This window comes from Harmonia axyridis, chromosome 1 (genome assembly GCF_914767665.1).
Source record: "Harmonia axyridis chromosome 1, icHarAxyr1.1, whole genome shotgun sequence".
NCBI lineage: Eukaryota > Metazoa > Arthropoda > Insecta > Coleoptera > Coccinellidae > Harmonia > Harmonia axyridis.
In genome coordinates this window covers 38,608,914-38,631,521 of record NC_059501.1, presented here as the reverse complement: position 1 = coordinate 38,631,521, position 22,608 = coordinate 38,608,914, and the positions used below count along the sequence as shown (strand labels likewise).

Below are 22,608 nucleotides of genomic sequence, written 5' to 3'. Positions count from 1 at the left end.
ACACAGCTATTCTAATTCCTAATGACATATCAGCATGTTGTCCATCATTCAGTACTGCGACGATCTTATGAGTTTGCGCATTCTCATCCTAACGCCTAAAACTATAACTTCTGAACGCCTGAAGCTATCGCTTTGCGACTTTTTGGTTTTTTCATACAAATTTGATGGGATTTCTGTTTCTGTCAGAACTTAAAGACAGAATTTGGTTTTTTGCAGTGCATCAGTTGAAGAATATCTTCTTTCGGCCATTGCTTCAGAACGCCTGAAACTATCGCTTTGCAACCTTCAGGTTTTTTCATGCTAATATGATGGAATTTTTGTTTCTCTCGAGGAAATCCTATCATTACATTTGAAATTTCGGAGTAAAATGAACAAAACAATGAACTTCAGACTTAGCGTTCCCTATCGAAAGCCGCAAAAACAAATTTATCATGAGTATATTCTGTCCTCAGTCAACAAGATATTATCTTTCAGATGAGATCTAATTTGCTCAAAAATGTTGAGCCAAACTGAAGTTACAGGCATTTCAATCAGTCGGATTTCTCCCTTTCCCCTACCTTCATTTGATGTCGTAAAATCGAAAGTGGCAATTCAAAAAGATAGAGAATTTTCCAAGGATTACAGTGATGATATTTTTTCTTCAACTCCATATGAAATATTTTCGAGCTATTACGCCCCCTAGCGGTAAAGGTATGAACTTCAAAACAATTTCTAGTGTGTTTTCTTGTACACTTAAGTGGTAAAATTTTTTACCGCAAGTCTCTACGATGAGTGGATCCTGAGATATAGCCTCTTACCTCGCTTATTTGCCCACCCTGTACATCGTATATGTTTTGTACCTCAATATTAGTTCGATAGAACATACTGAACGTAATTATTGTTCTTCAGTTGTAACATTAAGAAAGTGTTTGTTTCTACACTTCAGTTTGGGTTGTCGAGTGACTAAATTTCATTCAAAAACACAAAGGAGGGCATGTATACCTATCTTGACCCTCGAAGATAATTTGAATGATTCTCGGAACTAAATTGAAATATATTCTTTCTGAATGGTGAAAAATTAGAAAAGAACTACGGAGGGGGAAAATTGAACTGAAGAGAATATGAAGAATGCTGTGAATATTGTTATCAGAGGAAAAATGGGGTATAACCTAGCGTCAAGAACATATTCTGTGCCACAAACGACCCTGGAAAGAAAAGTCGAAAAAACTCGTATAGACCTAGAAAGTCCTTCTGCTCCTACAACTTCGATGAAAGTTCCTTTAGGTCCATAAAAGAAAACAATTTCTGATGATGAGGAGAAAGAATTCTGCAATTATATGTATTGGACATGGAGAGTCTTCTTTATGGTGTCACAACGAAAGATTTGAGATCATTGTCATATACACTAGCTGTAGCTAGTAACAAGTAGCTGAGATATTTGGTAAAGCTTTCTTTCATTCAGACTTCTAGAATGTCAACGGCTTTAAATGGCTTCAAAAAATTGGGTTACTTGGCCACAAGCTTCAATAGTTGTTTCAGAAATTGACTTTGCTCCATCACTGACTACAGATATACCTCAAAGAGAGAGATTATGATTCACAGAAGGAAACCCCCTGGTGAAATTATTCAAAATAGACCACTCACACCAACTGAGGCTTCAGTTGTCCCTGAAAATGTAACGACAGATATAATGACACCTTTTGTGATCAAAGCAGAGCCGAGGCCTGGATGCTCTACTTGGATGAACAACATAGAAATAGACCAAAGACCAACTACTCCACAAACAGTTTTTTCTGTTGTTCGTCTCCAGAAATGCCTTATCCTACAGCTGCCAAAACTTCACGCTTGGCAAGGAAACGAGGAAAAAGGGCAATTATAACGTCTTCTCCTTACAATAAGGAATTGGATTAAACAATAGAAAAAAAACTGACGAAAGATAATAGAAAAATGAGAGAGGAGGTGAGAGAACAGAAAAAAAATAAGACAATTGAAAATGTATATGGAAAAATGCATATGTATATGAAAAGACTTAAGATAAAAAACCAAAAAAATAATCAAGTACTAGATCTGGAAGTGAAGTACAAGAAAATAATGTTTTTACTGTTATGGAAAATACTTGGATTCTAATGAAGGATGGGCCGTTTGTTCTTTCTGTGGAAAAGAGGCCCACTGTAGCTGTGCTGGAATAAATGACGAGGACGAAGAGGCAGTATTTGTATGCGAGTTTTGCATTCAAAAATAAAATATATCTCCAATACTTCATCTGGCACCCTAGAATACCCCGTCTTACCCTACCGAGAGGCAAGATGGGGATTCGGACATTTTTGACCGAATTTGTAATTTTTTTTTTCTACTAAAATGAAGTTTTCTGAGTTTATTATAATCAAAGATATATGATGTAATAGTAATTGTGAATAAATATGTAGGATCCAGTTATTGTTCCCTGTAAATAATTGCGATGGTCAACCGGATGCTTGGAGACCTATTAGTTTCTTCTAGTGTTGAGGGCATGACAGTTTGAATGAATTTACAGGGAACGAATTGTTATTGTACATATAATGTAGAAAGGATGTGTTATTCTTCGAGGTGTCGAAGATATGTCATGGAATTGTGAATCTTGAAGAGATTTACTGGGGGGTTGTGAAAGTTCGAAGACAACATGGTCGTACCAGATGTGTCACATCTGTGTATCAGGTTCTAGTCCTTCGAGAATATTCGATTTCCAGGAATCCGAGAAGATCTTTGTGGGCGGTACGGCAAAATTCCTATTGGACTAGGGGATGGTACTTTCCCTAAGGGTGTGGTCAAGCCGAAAGAAGGGAGGTCGATATTCGAGACAGGGTAAGTTCCAATCGGCAGAGAGTTCAAGTTGAGACGAAGACGAGTGAAGTTTGGTCTAAGTCGAAGTAAGAGTAAGTTCTGTTGGTTGAAACTTAAGACGTAAAACGAAAAGAAGGTTCGCGGACTAGATTAAGAAGAGTCGCGAACAAATCAAAGACGAGACGAGCGTAAACTTGAAGTACGACAAAGACGTGATAATCGAAGACGTTTGGAGTAATTAAAACTAGAGTTAAAGGCGGAATTCAGTACCGCAGTGAGAAACTTGTAATTAGGACGTTATTAGGATCTTCTCAATACTGAGTTTGTACTGTATAATTGTGGCTTTGTAAATAGATGTAAATAATTCAAAAGAGTTTAATTGTTACAAATCCAACAAAGTCACGGAGAAAAAGACGAAAGGCCAAGTAATCGAATCATACCTCTAGACGATCGATTACAAATTACAAAGATATGTTGAAAATATTTGACAATGACAATTTTATAATCAGTTACACTTAGTAATATTCATTAAATCAAGGCATATTCACATAATGCTTCAAACGTTAAGGTCTTGCCCTCCCTTCTCCTACAGAATTATCTTTTGTTGTCGCCATTTAATTCTTTCCTAACCTAACATATATTCTTGCTTCTAATTCTAAACAGCAACAATGTTAAAACTCCACAAACACAAATATTGATTATTTCCACTCTTGTCCATTTTTTCATCTTTTTTCATGAGGTTAATCATTGTTTTGTTATCTTTCGTGGCACTATTCACTGATTTAATATTAATATTAGTTTTTTAATTTTCTTCTTCTTACAATCATACGTTATAATTTGCTTCAGCTCTCAGGTTTTCTCTTGATGATAATGATGACGACAATGAACAAATTACTACGATTGTTGCTTATGATCGTGTTCAATGGATTCAATGGTAAAAAACGGCTATACAGGATGTATATACTAGACAAACATAGGTATGAATTCGGATAGATGACATCGGAAAAATCATTTTTGACTGATGTCATATTCCTCGTTTTCTAAGCTTGAGCGGATACAGTGTGTGCAACGTCATTTCCGAGCCATTTTCTATTGAGTGTGGTAAGTTATTTATAATTACATTATAGGAACCATGTGTTTCTATACTGTGGTACAACGTACAGATGAGGGCCGAGAGCCCGAAACATATGCCTACCGTTGAAAATGGCTGAAAACCTGCAAGATTCGTGATTTTTTTTATTCAAATTCAGTTTCATATTATTAATAAATTTCTGTCAATAGCCAGAGAACAAAATATCTGCATGGTCGAGTTCCCGGAAGGCTTACCGAGCCACAACGACCCCAGTTCAAATGTCAATAGCCAATTTCGAAATTTTGGTCCTCTTAGCTCAACCAGCTTTTTTTTCAATCATGTTAGATGGCTCCAATGGAGAAACTATTTACTATTTTTTGATTTGGTTCCCATGTTCTAGTCATATATAAAAAAAGTAGAATCTTCAAACAATTCGACCATTTCGGAAGTATTTTTTTTTTGCGCTGTAGACATATAAAATAAAATTTGTTCCATGTATGGAAGAATTTTTTCTTAGAAATTATTAGAAAATTGAGTTTATTCAGAAAATGATATGCAAATTGGCAGCCGAATAATAAATTAAAAACATTGCAGGTTTTCCGCCATTTCTATTGTTTTTTCAGAGTTCTTCACTTTATCTGAATTGAGCACTCAAAAATACTCTGATGTAGCCAGAAATCGTAACTTCGTAGGTTATACATAACGGACCACACTCAAAAGAATATTGCTCAGAGATTACGTTGAACATCCTGAATACCGCTTATGTTTCAAAAACAAGGTAGATATACTCATATATATATATATATATATATATATATATATATAGTAGATATACTGTCATAATGCAAACATGATTCTGCCAGTGTCATCTACGCGGCTCTACAGGATGTTCCAAATTAAGTCGGCACCATTGCCAACTCCGTTATTATTGATGCTACGATGTCGGTTAAATGGGCAAACTAGTAGCATTTTTAGTGGTCTTCTCGATGCCGAAAACAAACAAAAAATAGACAGTCGCGTTGTCATAATATTTCATAAAATGATATTTTTTTCAATGGAACACCCTATATTTTTTCATGCATTTCGTTTCGTAATTACATTCTGAACAATAAAGCTCTTTGACTTTTTTTCATAAAGGTGAAAATAACAGTTGTGTTAATAGGAAACATTTATACCAAACGGATTTGATATAGCGCTATAAAATACCGAGTAAATGTTCAAAAACACCGCCTTCTTGTTGAACATATATTTGGGCCCTTCCATTGACACTATTGATTCACAAAATGAATGCAGCTAGCTAGCGGACTAGCTTCAAGATATAAATGATCGTTTTGTATATCAATACCAAATAGCTTAGTGGTGTCAATTGGGCGGTGCGACATGATGATCAAGGGTTTCCCGAGTTCACAACCCAGTGCACTTTTTTCTTTTTACTGTCTTATTTTGCTATTAGTAACGAAATACTGTCATTTGTATATGTACAAAAATTGGTTGTTTGGACAATCATGGGGTTTTATTCGCCAAAACAAATAATTTTTTTGTACTAGTGAATGAAATACATATTTCAAAATAAGTCGCTCATTTTCCACTTAAGGAAGAAAGGTGATATAAGCTTCGCTGTTGAGAATGTTATTACGAATCGAAATGCATGAAAAAATATAAGCTGTTCCATTGAAAAAAATATCATTTTATGAAATATTATGACAACGCAACTGTCAATTTTTTTTTGTTTTCGGCATCGAGAAGACCACTAAAAATGCTACTAGTTTGCCCATTTAACCGACAAGCTGTCAAGCTCATGATGAAAAACCCTGTTTAATGAAACTGAGACTGAAATAGAGCTACACAAAATCCAAAACCCACTTTCAAATGAGAATACAGAATGGCCTACAAAACAAACACGTATATCAATCTCCCAGTTGATAAACATGCTATATTCCAGTACTCAATTTCTTCCAAAATTAACAAGGAACAATCGGGTATTGTACTACTTGTATAATGTTCCATACACGGCATAATGGATCCGTAAAGTCCTTATATCAAATCCCGAAACAACACTACATATTGAATTGATACGGAGATTGCGGCATAAACTTCAGGCAAACGTTGGAAGATACATCCGAGCGAGGCATAGGAGAGCCGGGTGTTTCGCAATGTTTGGAATATCTCGATCTTAACCATTCCGTTACGCAATTTGAATAATGACTAAGGCACACCAGTAACTTAATTTGTGTTAGTTGATCTTCGACAAATATTTCGGATTCCGTTCGTAGAGCTGCATTTACGACCAGGCAGTTACCGGGTGGTGGGACGTCACCAGAATTTCAAAATCACTCCGTCAGTTTAAGTTACAGGGGTAGTCCGTGAAATATTATGAATGTTATGTTCGAAAATACGAGGGAGGTTTGATAAGTCCGTGACTTTTTGAATAAAACAATTTTTTTTCTACAAAAAACATTTTATTTTTTCACATAATCACCTTTTAGCTCGATACATTCAGTCCATCATTTTTCAAATTTTTTAATTACCTCCAAATAAAGGGTTTCCTCGAGGCTCTCAAAAGAGGCGTTTGTTTCGATAATGACTTCTTCATTCGACTCAAATCTCTTACCGCCCAGCCATTTCTTGAGGTTTGAAAACAGAAAATAGTTGCAGGGGGCTGAATTTAGAGAATAAGCTGGATGAGGTAGCAGTTCGTAGCGCAATTCGTGGATTTTGGCCATCATGATTAGACAAGTTTGCACGCGTGCATTGTCTGGATGGAACAGCACTTTCTTCTTCGCCAAATGCGGCCGTTTTTGCTTCAAATCAACGACATATCTGTTCAAAAGCTTTGAATAATATTCGCGTTGGTCGTTTTATCTTTCTCGAGGTAATCAATGTGAATGACACCGCGTGCATCCCAAAAAACTGTAGCCATGACCTTGTTGGCTGACAGACTCTGTTTTGCCTTCTTTGGTCCACGTTCACCCCCCGCAACCCAATGTTACGATTGTTCTTTGGTCCGTGGAGTGTTGTGATGGATCCATGTTTCGTCTACAGTAACAAAACGGCGCAAAAATTCCTTCGGATTACGGCTGAATATCGCTAAACACTCTTTTGAAGTGGTCACACGATTGCGCTTATGGTCGAGTGTAAGCAATCGCGGCACCCATCTCGCGGTGAGTTTTTTCATGTCCAAATATTCGTGTAAAATATGATGTCCCCGTTCAGTTGAGATACATACAGCATCAGCCAACTCATGCACTTTCATTCTCCGATCGTCCAATATCATTTCATGGATTTCATCGACGATTTCCGGGGTGATCACTTCTTTTGGGCGACCTGCACGTTCGGCGTCACTAGTGCTGGTACAACCACAACGGAACTCTGTAAACCATTTATTTACCATTCAAATTGATGGTGCCGAGTCCCCGTAATATTTATCAAGCCTTTCCTTAGTTTCAGTGATCGATTTTTTACGTAAAAAGTAATGCTTAATCAGCACACGCAATTCACATTTTTCCATTCTCTAAAAATTCACGAGGTGGTCTGCTTTGAACTGCTATAAAACAGCAACTGCTCGTCTTAACTTGCTGAAAATTAGAATGTTGACCACTGATAGATCACAGATGACGGAAACAATGTTGCATTGGAAGTAACGAAGTAACTGCTCGGGAAATTCAAAAAGTCACGGACTTATCAAACCGCCCTCGTATGTTGGTACTAAAAATTGGGTTCCAATATTCTCGAATCATCAAGGTTCATATTATTCCTTATGATTGTATCTGTTTTCTTATTTATAACTTTTTCTCAACTAGACTACAAATGTACTTTCAAAATATTGAACATTTAAATTGAATCAAAACATCTGAGAACCCAAAAGAATTCTGAAAACAATATCAATCAAGTACTTTTTCCTGAACAAGCCTAAACTAGAATTCCTTTATGTCCTAAAAGTTTTTCATTTTGATCCCATTGTTTGATTGACAATTTCATAATTGAGAAGGTACATGTGGTACTTGGTTGATCGGTATAACTGAAAAATTAAATTTTATTTCGTGTAAAATTCAGTCAGTGGACGGGAAAATAAGGGAGGCTATCGTCAGCTACTGCTGAACGAAAGACTCCCTAAACTCTACATCTTTTTCGGTCTTGTGCCGTCTATATCCAGTTTCCAGCTACTCTTTTTATATCGTCTACTAGGAGGTCTTTCTCTAGTTCTATATGCCTCATGTCTAGGTCTCCACTCCACAAGTCACTTCGTCCACCTTCCATCACTCATTCTCGCCACATGTCCAGCCCAGCTTAACTTGAGCTGTAAAATAGCCTTAACTGCGTCTCTTACTCCTGTTCGGTTCCTTATGGTTTGGTTAAGTATCCTATATCTGAGGGTAGCTCCCAGCATTGACCTTTCCATTCTCCGTTGCATCACTTGTATTCTGCAGAGTCCTTTATTTATCATAATTTCGAAGCACTTCTGAATGTAAGGCTATATTCAGTGCATTACTAGTCAGGTGTACAAGGATGTCTTGTACAGGGTGTTTCATTGGTAATTGTACATACGTTAAACTGAGGTAGAGCTACCCAAGGCGAGTCCCAAAAACCTAATATGATAGGTCTAATCTTCCCCATAGCCGATATACAGGGTGTTTCCTAAACATGCGGCAAAAATTCAGGGGGTTGTTCCTTGGACTATTTTAAGCATGTTTTGTCCTTGGATGATTTTTGAAAAACCTCTTTGTTTCGAAGATACAGGGCGAACAACATTTTTCATATTTTAAAAATTAATAATAGTTTAAATAAAAATGCGTACCGCACTGTGTTTACTAAGTAGGTACAATTTATTTTTAAATTTGTTTAACAACATTCCAATTACTAAAAACGGCCAGTTTTTTGACTAAAAATTGATAAGTGCAGATGGTAAAGGAATACAGATTAAACACGGTTTTCATTGCTGGGTGTAACTTAATAAGAAATGATCCTGGTGATTTTGAAAGGGTTCGGCAGTCAATGAGGAGAAGATTGGATGCTTGTATGCTGGCTAGAGGTGGTCATTTTCAACAGTTTTTGTAGGTTGAGTTGAATTTTCATGTAATTTTTCATAATAAAATGTTATTATCTGAAATTTTGTTTCCCCTATATCTTCGAAACAAATAGGTTTTTCAAAAATCATCAAAGAACAAAATATTCTTAGAATAGTCCAAGGAACAACCCCCTGAATTTTTGGCGCATGTTTAGGAAACACCCTGTATATATGAATTCACCAATATTTTCAATTCCTTTTAACTTTTGAACCAACCAGTATATTTGATTGATATTTGGAACGAACAATTCACTCCATTAGGTCCATAGATTAATCTTTGAACTGATTAAAAAAATCAGGTATGTATTAGAAAAATATGGGACTTTTCACAAGCTGAGATTCAACACTCTGTATAGTGTAATATTAGAATTTGAATTTGATGAAAATATTCGAAAAGAACTCATCGAAAATTTCATCCCAAAATTTAGTTCAATAGTGAAATTTCACTAACTTCTCAGAAAAATCGTACCTTGAAATTAAATTGAAAAATTTTCTTGTTCCGCTGATTGAATACATTCATTCAGATGTATGTCCTGATATTTCGACAATTATTCTTCATTAAATAATAAAATTCTGAGAAATTATTTTGTGTCAAATCCCACAAGAGTTTTTTCGAGTAGGCTACAAGAATATTTATGACATGAAATTTCATAACTGATTGAACTGATTTCGACATCTATCAGCGAAAAATTGAATAGTTATCTTATTTTGAAAGCTTTGGGCATACATTTCGGACGATGATAATAATAATAGTGTCTTTATTTGGAAAATTCTAGGGGCGAAGTCTAACCAAGGCTCCACTCAATCTCCACTCCACTCAATCCCCAACAAAAAACAAATAAAGAAGAAAACAAAAATTAAAATTAATGAAAGTAAATACAACATAAATAAAATACATCATGGATATCACAAAAAATGAAACTTATCTACAAAATCTGTAATTGGCTCAAAAATAAAACATTCTTCAATTCTTTCCTCAATGAGTTCAGAGAAGAACCCCCACATGCAATCAGCATCTCATTATGCAATTTCACCGCATTAAAGGTGAAAGGGCGCTGAAACATGGCTGAACCAAATCGAGGCAGCATGAGCCTCCACCCATGCCTTAAAGCAACACGTTGAACATCTCGTCTGTAGAACAACCTGGCTTTCAAATAAGGAGGAATACCCGTACTCAAAATTCGATGAACAATAATACTCATCTGAAGCCGAAATAGTTATTTATAATACAAGTGCAGAAGGCATTGGTATTCTTCCACGAGTTCAAAATTCAAAAACGAGCCACGAAGTGGCGAGTTTTGGAATGAACGAGTGGTAGAATGAGCCTTCTGTACGAGTATTATACATTATTTTCTCTAATTCATTGCATTTTCGTTGAAATTAATGAAATATTTCCATAAATATAATTTAGTGATTTTTGCATTGAAAAATGTTGGTTGGCAGAACTGATTTCTTTAAGGTAAATTGATGAATTGACAGATGAAGCCGTGGCGGAAAGTTCGGAGTACCAACATAGAATAATAAAATATAACTATGAAAACTGTGCGTTTCTGATATATTCTCGCACGATTTTGTTCTACAAGATGTGGAAGAATGAACGGAATAACCACAGAATTAGAGAAAATATTTCCGATCCTGAGCCACGCTAACCCATTTATTCCATCACTGATCCTCCTATCGTATTTTCACAAACCTAAAACATAGCGGCAGCACGAATTCTGCACTTTTTGCAACCTATATCTCTCGATGGAATCTAGACAAGGAGAAAAAACTGTCAATCCATAGCTCAGCTTGGACATCACAAGAGTTTCGCAGAGATAATTACGTGAATGGAAATCTACAAACTGTCTCTGGCGATACAAATAACGTAGTGCCAGAAAAGAATTTCTCAACAGCATCGAGACATGCTCCATAAATCTCAGTCGACAATCGAAAAATATACCAAGGTTCCTACAAATATGTGAACGAGTATCCACACCATGTTATTTATGAATCTAGTATCAGTGTATATTTGGTGATCAAATTCGCAGTTAGGAAGAATAGTTATTAATTATACAAGTGCAGAAGGCATTGATACTTTTCCACGAGTTTTTGAACGAACGAGCCTTCTGTACGAAAATTATACATTATTTTCTCTAATTCACTGAATTCTCAATGAAATATTTCCACGAATATCGTTAAGGAGTTTTTACATTAAAGTTGATTAGCCAAAATGATTTCTATATCACAAATTTGACAGTTAATAGATAAACCCGTGACAGAAGAGCCCGATTCTATTCTACAAGGTATAGCAGAGTGAACAGAATCAAGCTTCAGCTCGAATCTTTGCTCATCCTCAATCTTTTATTGATACCTCAAACATTTTCATTACATCATGAACTCCAAGCTACACACCTGATGTCCCATGTAATTGAAAGGATTCCGTCCCTTCTGACATAAATCACAATCTTAACATGACACCGTCTATGATGAAGCGAACGGCGACCCTCTAGGTGCACGTCAGGGAACCACCGTTCCGGCATCTCTCCGAGAGAATTGCTAAATAAGCCACTAGACATGCATGGGACGCATTCAGTTATTGTTAGTGTCTTCCCTAATTAAATAAAGTCTATCCCAGAGGACTCACCACTTTCCGCTGTATCAGACAGGGGAACCCTGATACTGGGCATGATCTCGTATGGCGTGCTGCGTCCCCTGGCGTTCTCCGCGAACACCGACACTTGGTATTCCCTGCCGGGCTGAAGGCTGTGGATCTCGAACTCTGGCCGCTCCCCCAAGAACCTGAACGCGGGGGGAGCGTCCTCTCCCTGATCGCTCAGCGTCGAAACGCCGGATGACGGGGGATTAAAAGGTGTTACGTCTTTCACTTCGAGCACGAAGGATTGGGGTAGTCCCCCGTCTCGGCCGGGTCTGCAGGTCACCTTCAATGTGCCCCCTACGGTAGCGTTGGTGTAGATGCAGTTACGGGGTCTTTCCGGTGTGCCTGAAACAGATTGATTGCTGTTAGGGGATTTGTTTCTTGTTGCGATTATTTGGGATGTAGGGAAGGGGGTGCTTGTGTTGGAGAATATTAGCTTTTATGGGTGTGAACTGCTTTTCAATTTGTCGTAATTGTCAACAGATGTCCTGCTCTAATAAGAATTTAATATTCTGTAATATACAGGGTGTGGCGTAATTAATGGATAATCCTTCACTGGCGAATAGGGCAGGTCATGGCCGACCAGAAAATGTAAAGTTATGTTCAGTAAAAATATCATAGTTCTCGAGATATCGGACAATTTCATTTTTTTCTAAAAAGTGCACCTTTACTCACTAATTTCAATGCTGTGATCACAAATCTTGTTATTTCTTTGGGCATTGTTTTTTATTTTACTCTCAAATAGCTGTACGATGAGATCAATTACCAAATTCCTACCATCTTGCATAATTTAGATAAAAAAAGTAAGATAATCCTCATGTTTGCAAATTCACTTACTTTTTTCTTTAAGTTTCAGTCGTTATGGAGAAGAAAAAATGTATTGAGACCTTTGTGAACATTTCATAAATAAATTGTCTATTTTATTGCGGTTCTGAAATGGTATAATACATGTTATTATTTTATTGGGTGCTCGGACTTATTATTACAACTGAGGTAGGTACTTATTTCAGTGAAAGAGAGTTTTTGGGATTTTTGATGATACCTAATAATGGTTAAATAATACACAGTAATATTTTCACTATTTATTTTAAATTACAGTAAGTGCTCGAAATGTCCGCCTTCTGCACGAATGCACGCTAAACATCTTCTAATAAAAGATCGTTTGATTCGTCGCGCATATCTGGCTTGATCAATATTTCGAGCTGCTTCGTTAATGCGTGTGCGTAATTCTTCAACTGAATTTATCTGTTGTCATACACCTTCTCTTTGAGACATCCCCAAAAGAAAAAATCTAATGGATTTAGATCAGGAGATCGTGGTGGCCAAGAAATCTCTCCGGAAATTTTTCATTTAAGTAATCACGTACTTGTCGTGTGAAATGTGCTGGGCAGCCACATCCGTCTCCTGCATTCGTGCAGAAGGCGGATATTTCGAGCACTTACTGTAATTTAAAATAAATAGTGAAAATATTACTGTGTATTATTTAACCATTATTAGGTATCATCAAAAATCCCTAAAACTCTCTTTCACTGAAATAAGTACCTCAGTTGTAATAATAAGTCCGAGCACCCAATAAAATAATAACATGTATTATACCATTTCAGAACCGCAATAAAATAGACCATTTATTTATGAAATGTTCACAAAGGTCTCAATACATTTTTTCTTCTCCATAACGACTGAAACTTAAAGAAAAAAGTAAGTGAATTTGCAAACATGAGGATAATCTTACTTTTTTTATCTAAATTATGCAAGATGGTAGGAATTTGGTAGTTAATCTCATCGTACAGCTATTTGAGAGTAAAATAAAAAACAATGCCCAAAGAAATAACAAGATTTGTGATCACCGCATTGAAATTAGTGAGTAAAGGTGCACTTTTTAAAAAAAAATGAAATTGTCCGATATCTCGAAAACTATGAAATTTTTACTGAACATAACTTTACATTTTCTGGTCGGCCATGACCTCCCTTATTCGCCAGTAAAGGATTATCCATTAATTACGCCACACCCTGTATTATACTTACACAAAATATAATGTAATATTCAGACCTTCATCCATGAAATGCTCCTTATAATGGGTGTTTTTTTAAAAGGTCGAGAACCTCGAATAATAATATCAATAAAATCAAATATATTTTTTCGACTTGATTTTAATTATTATAATCTAGTGGATAATTTAATGGCATTCATTTTTTAAATATGATTTCTGGCATATGACCGCCGAACTACGAGTTACATAGTCCAATCGATCAGTCGAATTTTTCACTAATTTTTTCGATGAATCTGGTCGTATGGCATCGATAGTGGCTTGAATAATTGGTTTTCAATGCTTCAATAGTTGCTAGTTTGTCGATATGAACCAACCTTAGCATAACCCCATAAAAAGTGTATCATGTTTCATTTTTTAACCAGAACAGTAATTCATAATACAAGTGCATTAGGTATTGATATTCTTCTACGAATTCTAATTTAGAAAATGAGCCACGAAGTAGCCAGTTTTTGAATGAAGAAGTGGTAGAATGAGCCTTCTGTACAAGTGTTATTCATTATTTTTTCTAATTCACCGAGTTTTTATTGATAATTAATGGAATATTTCCACCTAACGTTCCGCAGAACAGTTTTTTGGATCGCTAATTTGACAGATAATAAATGAATAAAATTTATGGCAGGAGAATAACGAGTACCAACATAATAATAAAATATAATTAAGAAATCTGTGCGAATCTTCGAACGATTGTACTACAAGATATTGCAGAATGAACAGATGAGCCATAGAATTGAAGAACTAAATTTCAATAGGACCGACCATGATTTCGTGACTAATTGAAAGAGAACCTATTTATAATACTAAGGGCCAGTTGCACCATTTGCCTCAACATTGATTAAAATTTAAACATTGATTAATTTCTGATTTCTCTTGAGAAATCATAGAGTAATCAACGTTTAAATTTTGAATCAATGTTGAGGTAAATGGTGCAACTGGCCCTTAGTATAATAAATCATGGTCGGTCCTATTGAAATTTAGTTCTTCAATTCTATGGCTCATCTGTTCATTCTGCTATATCTTGTAGTACAATCGCACAGATTTCTTAATTATATTTTATTATTATGTTGGTACTCGTTATGGTGCAATGGCCTTAAATATCTCCAAAACTATCACTATTTTGGTTGTGAGGTTTAGTATGGATTATCCTCAATTTTTTATGTAGAAATCGAAAAAGTAGAAGAAAAATTTTGGGTTCTAACTACTAAGTGATAGATCAATTGAATACCTTGTGAGAGCGGTCCCAGACATTAAAGTGAACATGCATAAAATAAAAATAACTGATGATACCTTTACCATAGCATTAAGGAAGACGATCTGAAAAAAACTCTTTATGCATTTCACCCCATAAGTCAACAATAACGGAACATAATGATATCCGTAAAAAGACTTCATCAATATAATTAATGAATACATAGGCCTACAACTTTGCTTCCGCCGTTTTTCTCAGAAATTCGAGGCTTTATTGTAGTAAAGAACTGGTTTTACATAGATGAGTCAAAGTATTGTCCATCGCTGGCCACTACATTCTCCCATCTTTCGGGCAGCGTACGAATCCTACGTTGAAAAAACTGGTCATCTTTCAAATCAGCCAGGCCGTGTGTCATTGATCGAAACAAGTGATAGTCCGAGTGAGCAACGTCTGGAGAATACGCAGGTGGGGTAAGATTTCCCATTTGAACGTTTCCAAGTATGTCTTGACCACTGTCACAAAATGGGGTCTAACATTTGCATGCGCGTCTCTCGTTGTATTACGGCCGTTTGTCGTTCAATTCTCAGCTCGAAAGCATTAATTGCGTTGAACAATAATTGCTTGTGATTGTTTCAGTCGGTTCTAACAATTCATTATACACTACGCCTACCAAATACTGAGCATGACCTTGGAACCGTGAATATTCGGTATAGCCGTCGACGTGAAAGCATGGCTGGGATATGCACATGATTTTTCGCGCTTGGAATTATTATAATGAACCCATTTTTTGTCTCCAATCACGATTCGATGTAAAAACCTCTTCCGTCTTTTCCTCGCAAGCAGCTGTTCACAAGCAAACAAACGCCGTTCAACATCTCCTGGCTTCAACTCGTACGGCACCTAATTTCCTTGTTTCTGAACCATTCCTATGACTTTCAGGCATTTTGAATTGCTTGTTGCGTCAGTTCCAATGATCCTGCCAATTCTTGTTGCATTTGACACGAGTTTTAATCAAGTAATGCTCCAATTCTGCATCTTTTAAAACCTTCTCTCTTTCTTCAACAAGCTGGTCTTCGACGTCAAAATCACCGTTCTTGATGCGTTGAAACCACTCTCGGTACGTTCTTTCACTAATAGCGGCCTCACCATAGGTATTTGAGAGCATTGGATGAGCCTCAACTGCAGATTTCTTCATATTAAAAGCAGAAAATTTAAACCACCCGCCAATAACGAGAATTTGACTCGTTAGCTGACATGGATTACTCAATGATGCAGACACAAATCGATAACGTTATGTTTACAAATACCAAAGCGCATTATATAATATCTACGATCTATTTATTTCGACTACCACTTACCGCTACAGTCATCTATTGCCAAATGGCGGAAGCAAAGTTGTACACCTATTATCTAAGAGTCAATATATCCGCAAATGAAGACACAACAAGAGACGTGAGAAGCCAAGTAAACGAGGCGAAGAGAATTTTAGGAATCTCAGGGGATGTGATATAGAACAAAACATATTTGAGCATGACAGCAAAAGAAAGAGTCTTCAAGACCTGTATTAGACCGATTATGGCATATAAAATAAAAACCTGATAACAGTAAAACGGAGTCATTTCTAAGAACTGCCGAAATGAGATTGCTTAAAAAAATATCAGGATACACACTAGGTTAGTGGTCGTAAACATAACTCGAAAATACGTGAGGAACGTGGAGCACGCGACATCGTCAGATGGGGACGAATGCAAAGAAGAGCTTGAAAGGAGCACGTGGGGAGAATGACCTATAATAGGATAGCGAAAATCGTAAGGGATAACATCCAAGAACCAAAAGACCTATGAATGTGTAGACCACCTAAAAGATGCAGAGTCATCTATACTATACTCTCATCTAATGAAATGAGGGAATAGGTTAGAAAGAAACAGGCGGATAGCTTATGAAAAAGGAAACAAAAAATGTTTTTAAGTTGTAACTCAAATATTTTTTCAATATCACGATAGCGATATCGTGATATCACCGTGAAAATGAACCTTCTCACAAACTTTTATGGTTTACATTGAGAAAAAACACATGTTTGTGTTATAACTCAAAATTAATTGCAATAAAAACAAATTATAACACCAATGGATTCTGCTGAGAACAGTGCCTGTAGAATGTTTTTGTTTCAATTTTATAGCATCAATAATAATGAAGTTATAAGAACTTTACATTTCACGCCAATATACAATTTTCTGTTATAGCTTGAACAGTTGGATTTATGAGGTTGGGGTTTTGACCTAATGAATTTTTTCGAAAATCGAGCCCAAAAATGTGCCACGAAGTAGGAACTAGTAAAATTCATTCAATTTTTCCATAGTGAACGTCCCTTTTTCAATAGAACAAGGATGAAATGAGCTTTATGAAAATTGAAATTCCTCGCGAAAATGAAATGAAGTTCATATGATCGGTTTCAAACCAGCTCTAGGAGATGCAATAGCTGGGAGGAAGCCAAGTCTAAAGATGGGGAGTAGAATTCGAATGAGCAAATGAATAATGGTGTAAAAACCTTGGCTCTCATCATTGTAGGTAGGGTTGAACCCGGATAGATGCCTGATTTTCAAAACACTCAACTTTCTAAACTCGTGATTGAAAGTTAATATTAGTAGGAGCCACAGGTTTTGGACGGTGAGGACGCGTTGATGTGTGTGAAAATACCCGCAGAGAACTTCAAGAAAACGTCAAAGTTTTGAAGGTTATGTATAACTTTTGAAGTACTAATAAATATTTTCATATTTTTTTAACGTCAATAAACTGAATCACTAAGTGTGCATCTAAGTATGAATGGTTGATATTCGTTTACAATTTATATAAAAATTCGTAGGCATCTATCCCTATCCAAAAGGATAGCCCTGATTTTTCGAGGTATAGTGGCATCTATCCCTTTATACACTGTTATATGGGTAAGAGCTAATTTTTTTTCATCATTTCAGTTTTTAAGTGAAACTTCAACACCCCGTATCTCGGAAAACGAAGCATTTCCGGCAAAATTTATATAGCATAATTTTGTTATTTTTTCATGCAGAATTACCTTCTGAAGTATGTCGCACTTGGTGTCGGTTTCAACCATTTTCAATAGATTCATTATTGAAGGTAATTATGGTGATTTAGTAAAGTTCGAATATAAAAAAAAAAATTAAATTGTTTTTTCAATTCGACCCATTTTGGGGATATTTGCTGCTTGAGGCGTTTAAAATCTCTAACTTTTGTTTTTCAGTTCATACAGTGCGAAGGTCATCTATCTCTCTCAGTATTTCCATAGAAGGGCAATTATCCATACCGTTAGGCATCTGATCTATCCCCACAAAAAATGTTTCACAAAGAGCGCAATTTTGTAAAATCTGCAATTGCTAGGTCAAAAAATAACCACAGTATTTCATCTCAAATGAGTCATACAAAGTACAGTCATAGAAATCTACTATAATATATAAAAATAAGTCGGGTTTTCCTTCCTGACGCTATAACTCCAGAACGCACGAACCGATTTCCACGGTTTTGCATTCGTTGGAAAGGTCTCGGGCTCAGTGAGGTTTATAGCAAAGAAAATTCAGGAAAAATTTCAACAGAAAATCGGGAAAATCATTTTTCACATACATGAGTAGCTGTCAAACAATGTATCACGCACCGGCGTCATCTACTTAAAATATTGGTTTATAGTACATGCTATGTATCACAGATGGCGCTCTATGTGAAAAATGATTTTCCCGCTTTTCTGTTGAAATTTTTCCCGAATTTTCTTTGCTATAAACCTTGGTTCATTTGCGACTGCTGTTGGTAAATGTACGTGGACCAAAATCATTTGCGCATTTGAAAACTGTGAATGGCCACCAATGCCAAACATATCGAGAAGCATGTCAACTATTGGGTTTGCTGGAGAACGATTCTCATTGGGATTTGACACTTGCGGATTCAGTTGTTTCATCAAATGCGTACCAAATACGAACGCTGTTCGCAATTATCATCACCACATGTTTTCCTTCACAACCAATTCAGTTATGGAACAAATACAAAGACGACATATGTGAAGATATCTTGCATCGCTTGCGCATTCAAACGAATAATCCTGACATCCAAATAACCGATGAAATCTACAATGAAGGATTGATTCTGATTGAGGATCAAAGCTTGACTATTGCAAACAAGCTACTGATTGAAGTAGGAATGATTGCGCCAAATCGATCGATGCACGATGCATTCAACCAAGAATTAAATCGAGAGCTGCAATACAATGTTGATACATTGCAGGAATTCGTTCGAAATAATGTGCCGTTGCTGAATGAACAGCAAAAATAAGTATACGAAACATTAATGCAAGCGGTGGACAATAATACAGGTGGTCTATTCTTCCTGGACGCACCTGGAGGAACAGGGAAAACATTTGTCATTTCATTGATTTTGGCCACTATTCGATCAAGATGTGACATAGCTTTGGCGTTAGCATCATCTGGAATTGCGGCGACTCTTCTAGATGGCGGTCGTACTGCACATTCTGCGCTAGAGTTGCCACTCAATTTAAACACAATTGATTCTCCAACATGCAATATTTCCCGATCCAGTGCAATGGGAAAATTGTTGATGCAATGCAAGTCCATTGTTTGGGATGAGTGCACAATGGCACAAAAGAAATCACTTGAAGCACTAAACTTCACACTGAAGGATCTTCAGCGAAATATAAAACAAAACAAAAATGTTTCTTCATATTTTAGTCACCAAACGAAATGGTACATAAAACGAAGCCATTTGGTGCCGAAACGGAGTTCGCCGGGTTTGCTAGTTATTGATATAAAATCAATATCTTAAAGATTATGAGGCAATTTCAAAAATTGAGGCATCTATCCGGGTTTTACCCTATTTTCAAGATTCTGTCGAGGACTTAAAGAAATATTATAATAGTCGAACTTAACTCAGTGGATATAGCCGGAACATGAGATCAGCCGAAGAAGAACTTCGGTTAATAGAATGAAAACGTAATCGAGTTCGGAAACATCTGCCTTTTCGACTATGTTCAATTCGGGCTATGGCTTCATAATCCGGAACCATAACTGGGATCTTTGGCATCGCTACATTCTCCGTAGTAATCTTATTAATTCAAAAAGTTTATAGCACTTGCGCGTTTCAACGGATTAAATACTTACCTTTCATAATGAAAGCATTAATAATTTCTCTATTACAGTGATAACGCCCCAGAGCACTTTCACACGCTCTTCTCCCAGCTCAGATAATAGGTATTAACTCTGTATCCTCTCTCTTATTAAAGAAGATATAAATGTTCGCATTCAGATTCAGACATCGCGATAATTATTTTATTACACCGCAGGTCCGTAAATTATCTTTCGGGTTTCCAAACTTTGGTCATGAAAGAAATTACCATACTTTTCATTTAAGTTCTCTCATAGTTGATAGCGGAATTTACGTGGTTGAAGTTACTCCATATATTTGGGGTTCGCAGCGATATGTCACTATGAGTCATTAAACGTGAATGCCGAAATAAAGAGCTGGGATTTATGGTCCGGATGATCGTAGATTTTCGACCCTCCAATTTGAGCCTCAGCACAGCTTCTAGTTCAAGGTTAATGGTGGCAGCTCGATGAAAAGCAAACATTGTATCTTTTAAAGTGGAAAATTGTAATAGCCAAGGAACTAATCCCCCATAAAGGGATGTGTTCGATAGTTGTGGGAATGAAATGGGTTTAGATGCATAGATATTTTACCCCATAATGAAAATGCAAACTCTTTCTCGATGACAGACAGTAATTTATAATTGATAAATAGGTATACATATTTGCTTTATTCTCTTTAATCCCATTAAAACTATTAATCCCAATACTTGTATATTGGTCCCCTAATGGTAACACATGTGATATGGTTGATGCAAGACCGTAGGTGGAAAAAAAATTTGGGGGTGGGGGGGGTCTGGTGAGTGGTGAGCTTCCCTCGATTTTGTTACGTGCTCAAAATTTGGTATGAAATTTTCCATCGTTTATATGTTATTGTTTATATTTCGTACTGCGTGCATTAGCGCTACCGGTGTCAACTGTCGATCATAGATATTCGAGTAGGAAAAATTGACGGGCCGGGCACTCTGTGATTATGGCAATTTTGGTTAGGAGCTGATGGTGATCATTTGCCATTTATCGAATTTTCGACTTAGAGTCATTCATTGTGGGATTTATTAGGTCAATCGTATTTTGTGCATTATTGACAATCCAAGCCCTTTTTCGTTTTGGAGAAACTGGTATTCTCCGTGTTTTTCTCGAAGGAAGCATATTTGAATATTCTACTGCTCTAATTGCATGTGGTGATCTTTGTAATTTCCGGCGATCAGTTATTGCCGTATACTGGGTTGCATTTGGTGAAATTTGGTTGGAATTCACTGAAAAATTCCACTCAGTGGAAAAGAAGTCTCATTGACTGCCCCTGAACAACTGGGTATGTATTGAAAAATTCCTCGTTCTTTCTTGTGTTTAATATTGATCAGTTTCTCTTCTACGTGATCAATATTAAACCCTTCAACTCAACCTCATTTGCACTTCTCATCTACAGGGTGTAAGTAGATCGTCGTTGTGTCATAACATCCTGGTGGAGCCCCAATTTTTCTACGTAGAACTGTGAGATTATTGCTGAGATATCGACAACTCTGGAGATCGATTTCAAGGGACAGCCAACTTGGAATCGAGGAGATTGGGGAAGTATAGAAGGAGTAGTTCCTGAGAGGAGAGCCATCATGTTGAGGACCATGGAGGATTTTAACGCAAGTTTTGGATTGTTGAAATATCTGTATTTATGAAAGTTGCCTATTCCTAATTATTTTCTATTGATATACTATTTTTGAAGAACTTTATTACCACGCAGGTTCAAACTGCGAAGACTTTCAGTTTCATAAAGATAACATTATCTCATTACCTTTGTCGATATACCACTTACATGTAAGGTTATTTTCATGCAAGTATTATAGAAAAAGTTCATTATTAGACCATTAGTAGGATTAAAATCCTCATTTTCTGACGACAGATCGCCTATATATACCGATCATTATTTCATTTATGAGGTACTGATTGAACGTATTTTTTTTTAATTCCGCGTACTTAGTTACCACACTACGCGCCTGCGCCTGAGCTCAAGCGACGCGTCACTGTTGATATTTAATTTCCTCAATTTCACTTTCTCGTTCTCACTGTTTTGTATCAGTGACCTCCCTCCTTATCGTTCAATCGCAACCAATTTGCTCTTACTTCTTATTAACGCCAGCACTGACAAATATGGTCAATACTGCGCTACGACTAAGGTTTTTTTTCAAGGAATGAAAAAAATGCCGGCAAAGATGATAAATTTCCGCAGACCGATCAGTCTTCTCTCGTGCATAGGGAAGATTACGGAAGCGGTCATTCTTAAAAGATTGAAGACGATAACGACAGAAAAAGAGATCATACAGTTGCAACAGTTCGGTTTTCAAAGCCAACACTCCTCTGTGCGGCGAATGTTTCGATTAGTGGAACAAATCACGAATGGATATAACCGCAAACAAATCACAGGAGCTGTGTTCTTGGATATGGCCAAAGCGTTCGATGAAGTATGGCACAAAGGACTGCTATACAAACTTGCGGCCGGTTTTCCACTCTTCATAGTTCAACTAGTAGCCACCTGCCTGCATTCTCGCAAGTTTAGTGCCAGAGTTGACGGAATATTGTCTTGAGATGAGTCTCTTTCAGCCGGAGTTCCGCAAGGATCTCTGCTGTCTCCATTATTGTTCTCAATATA

General features: G+C 36.6%; 1 protein-coding gene across 2 annotated transcripts in view; it reads right to left on the bottom strand.

Annotated features, from left to right (window-relative positions):
• LOC123671419 (hemicentin-1) overlaps window positions 1-22,608 on the bottom strand; it is a 365,630-nt gene that overhangs the window by 45,663 nt on the left and 297,359 nt on the right. For both annotated transcript variants that reach the window (XM_045605267.1, XM_045605266.1), the window contains one exon: window positions 11,563-11,919. In XM_045605267.1, coding sequence (XP_045461223.1) covers window positions 11,563-11,919 — 357 coding nt within the window. The remainder of the gene's footprint in view (window positions 1-11,562; window positions 11,920-22,608) is intronic.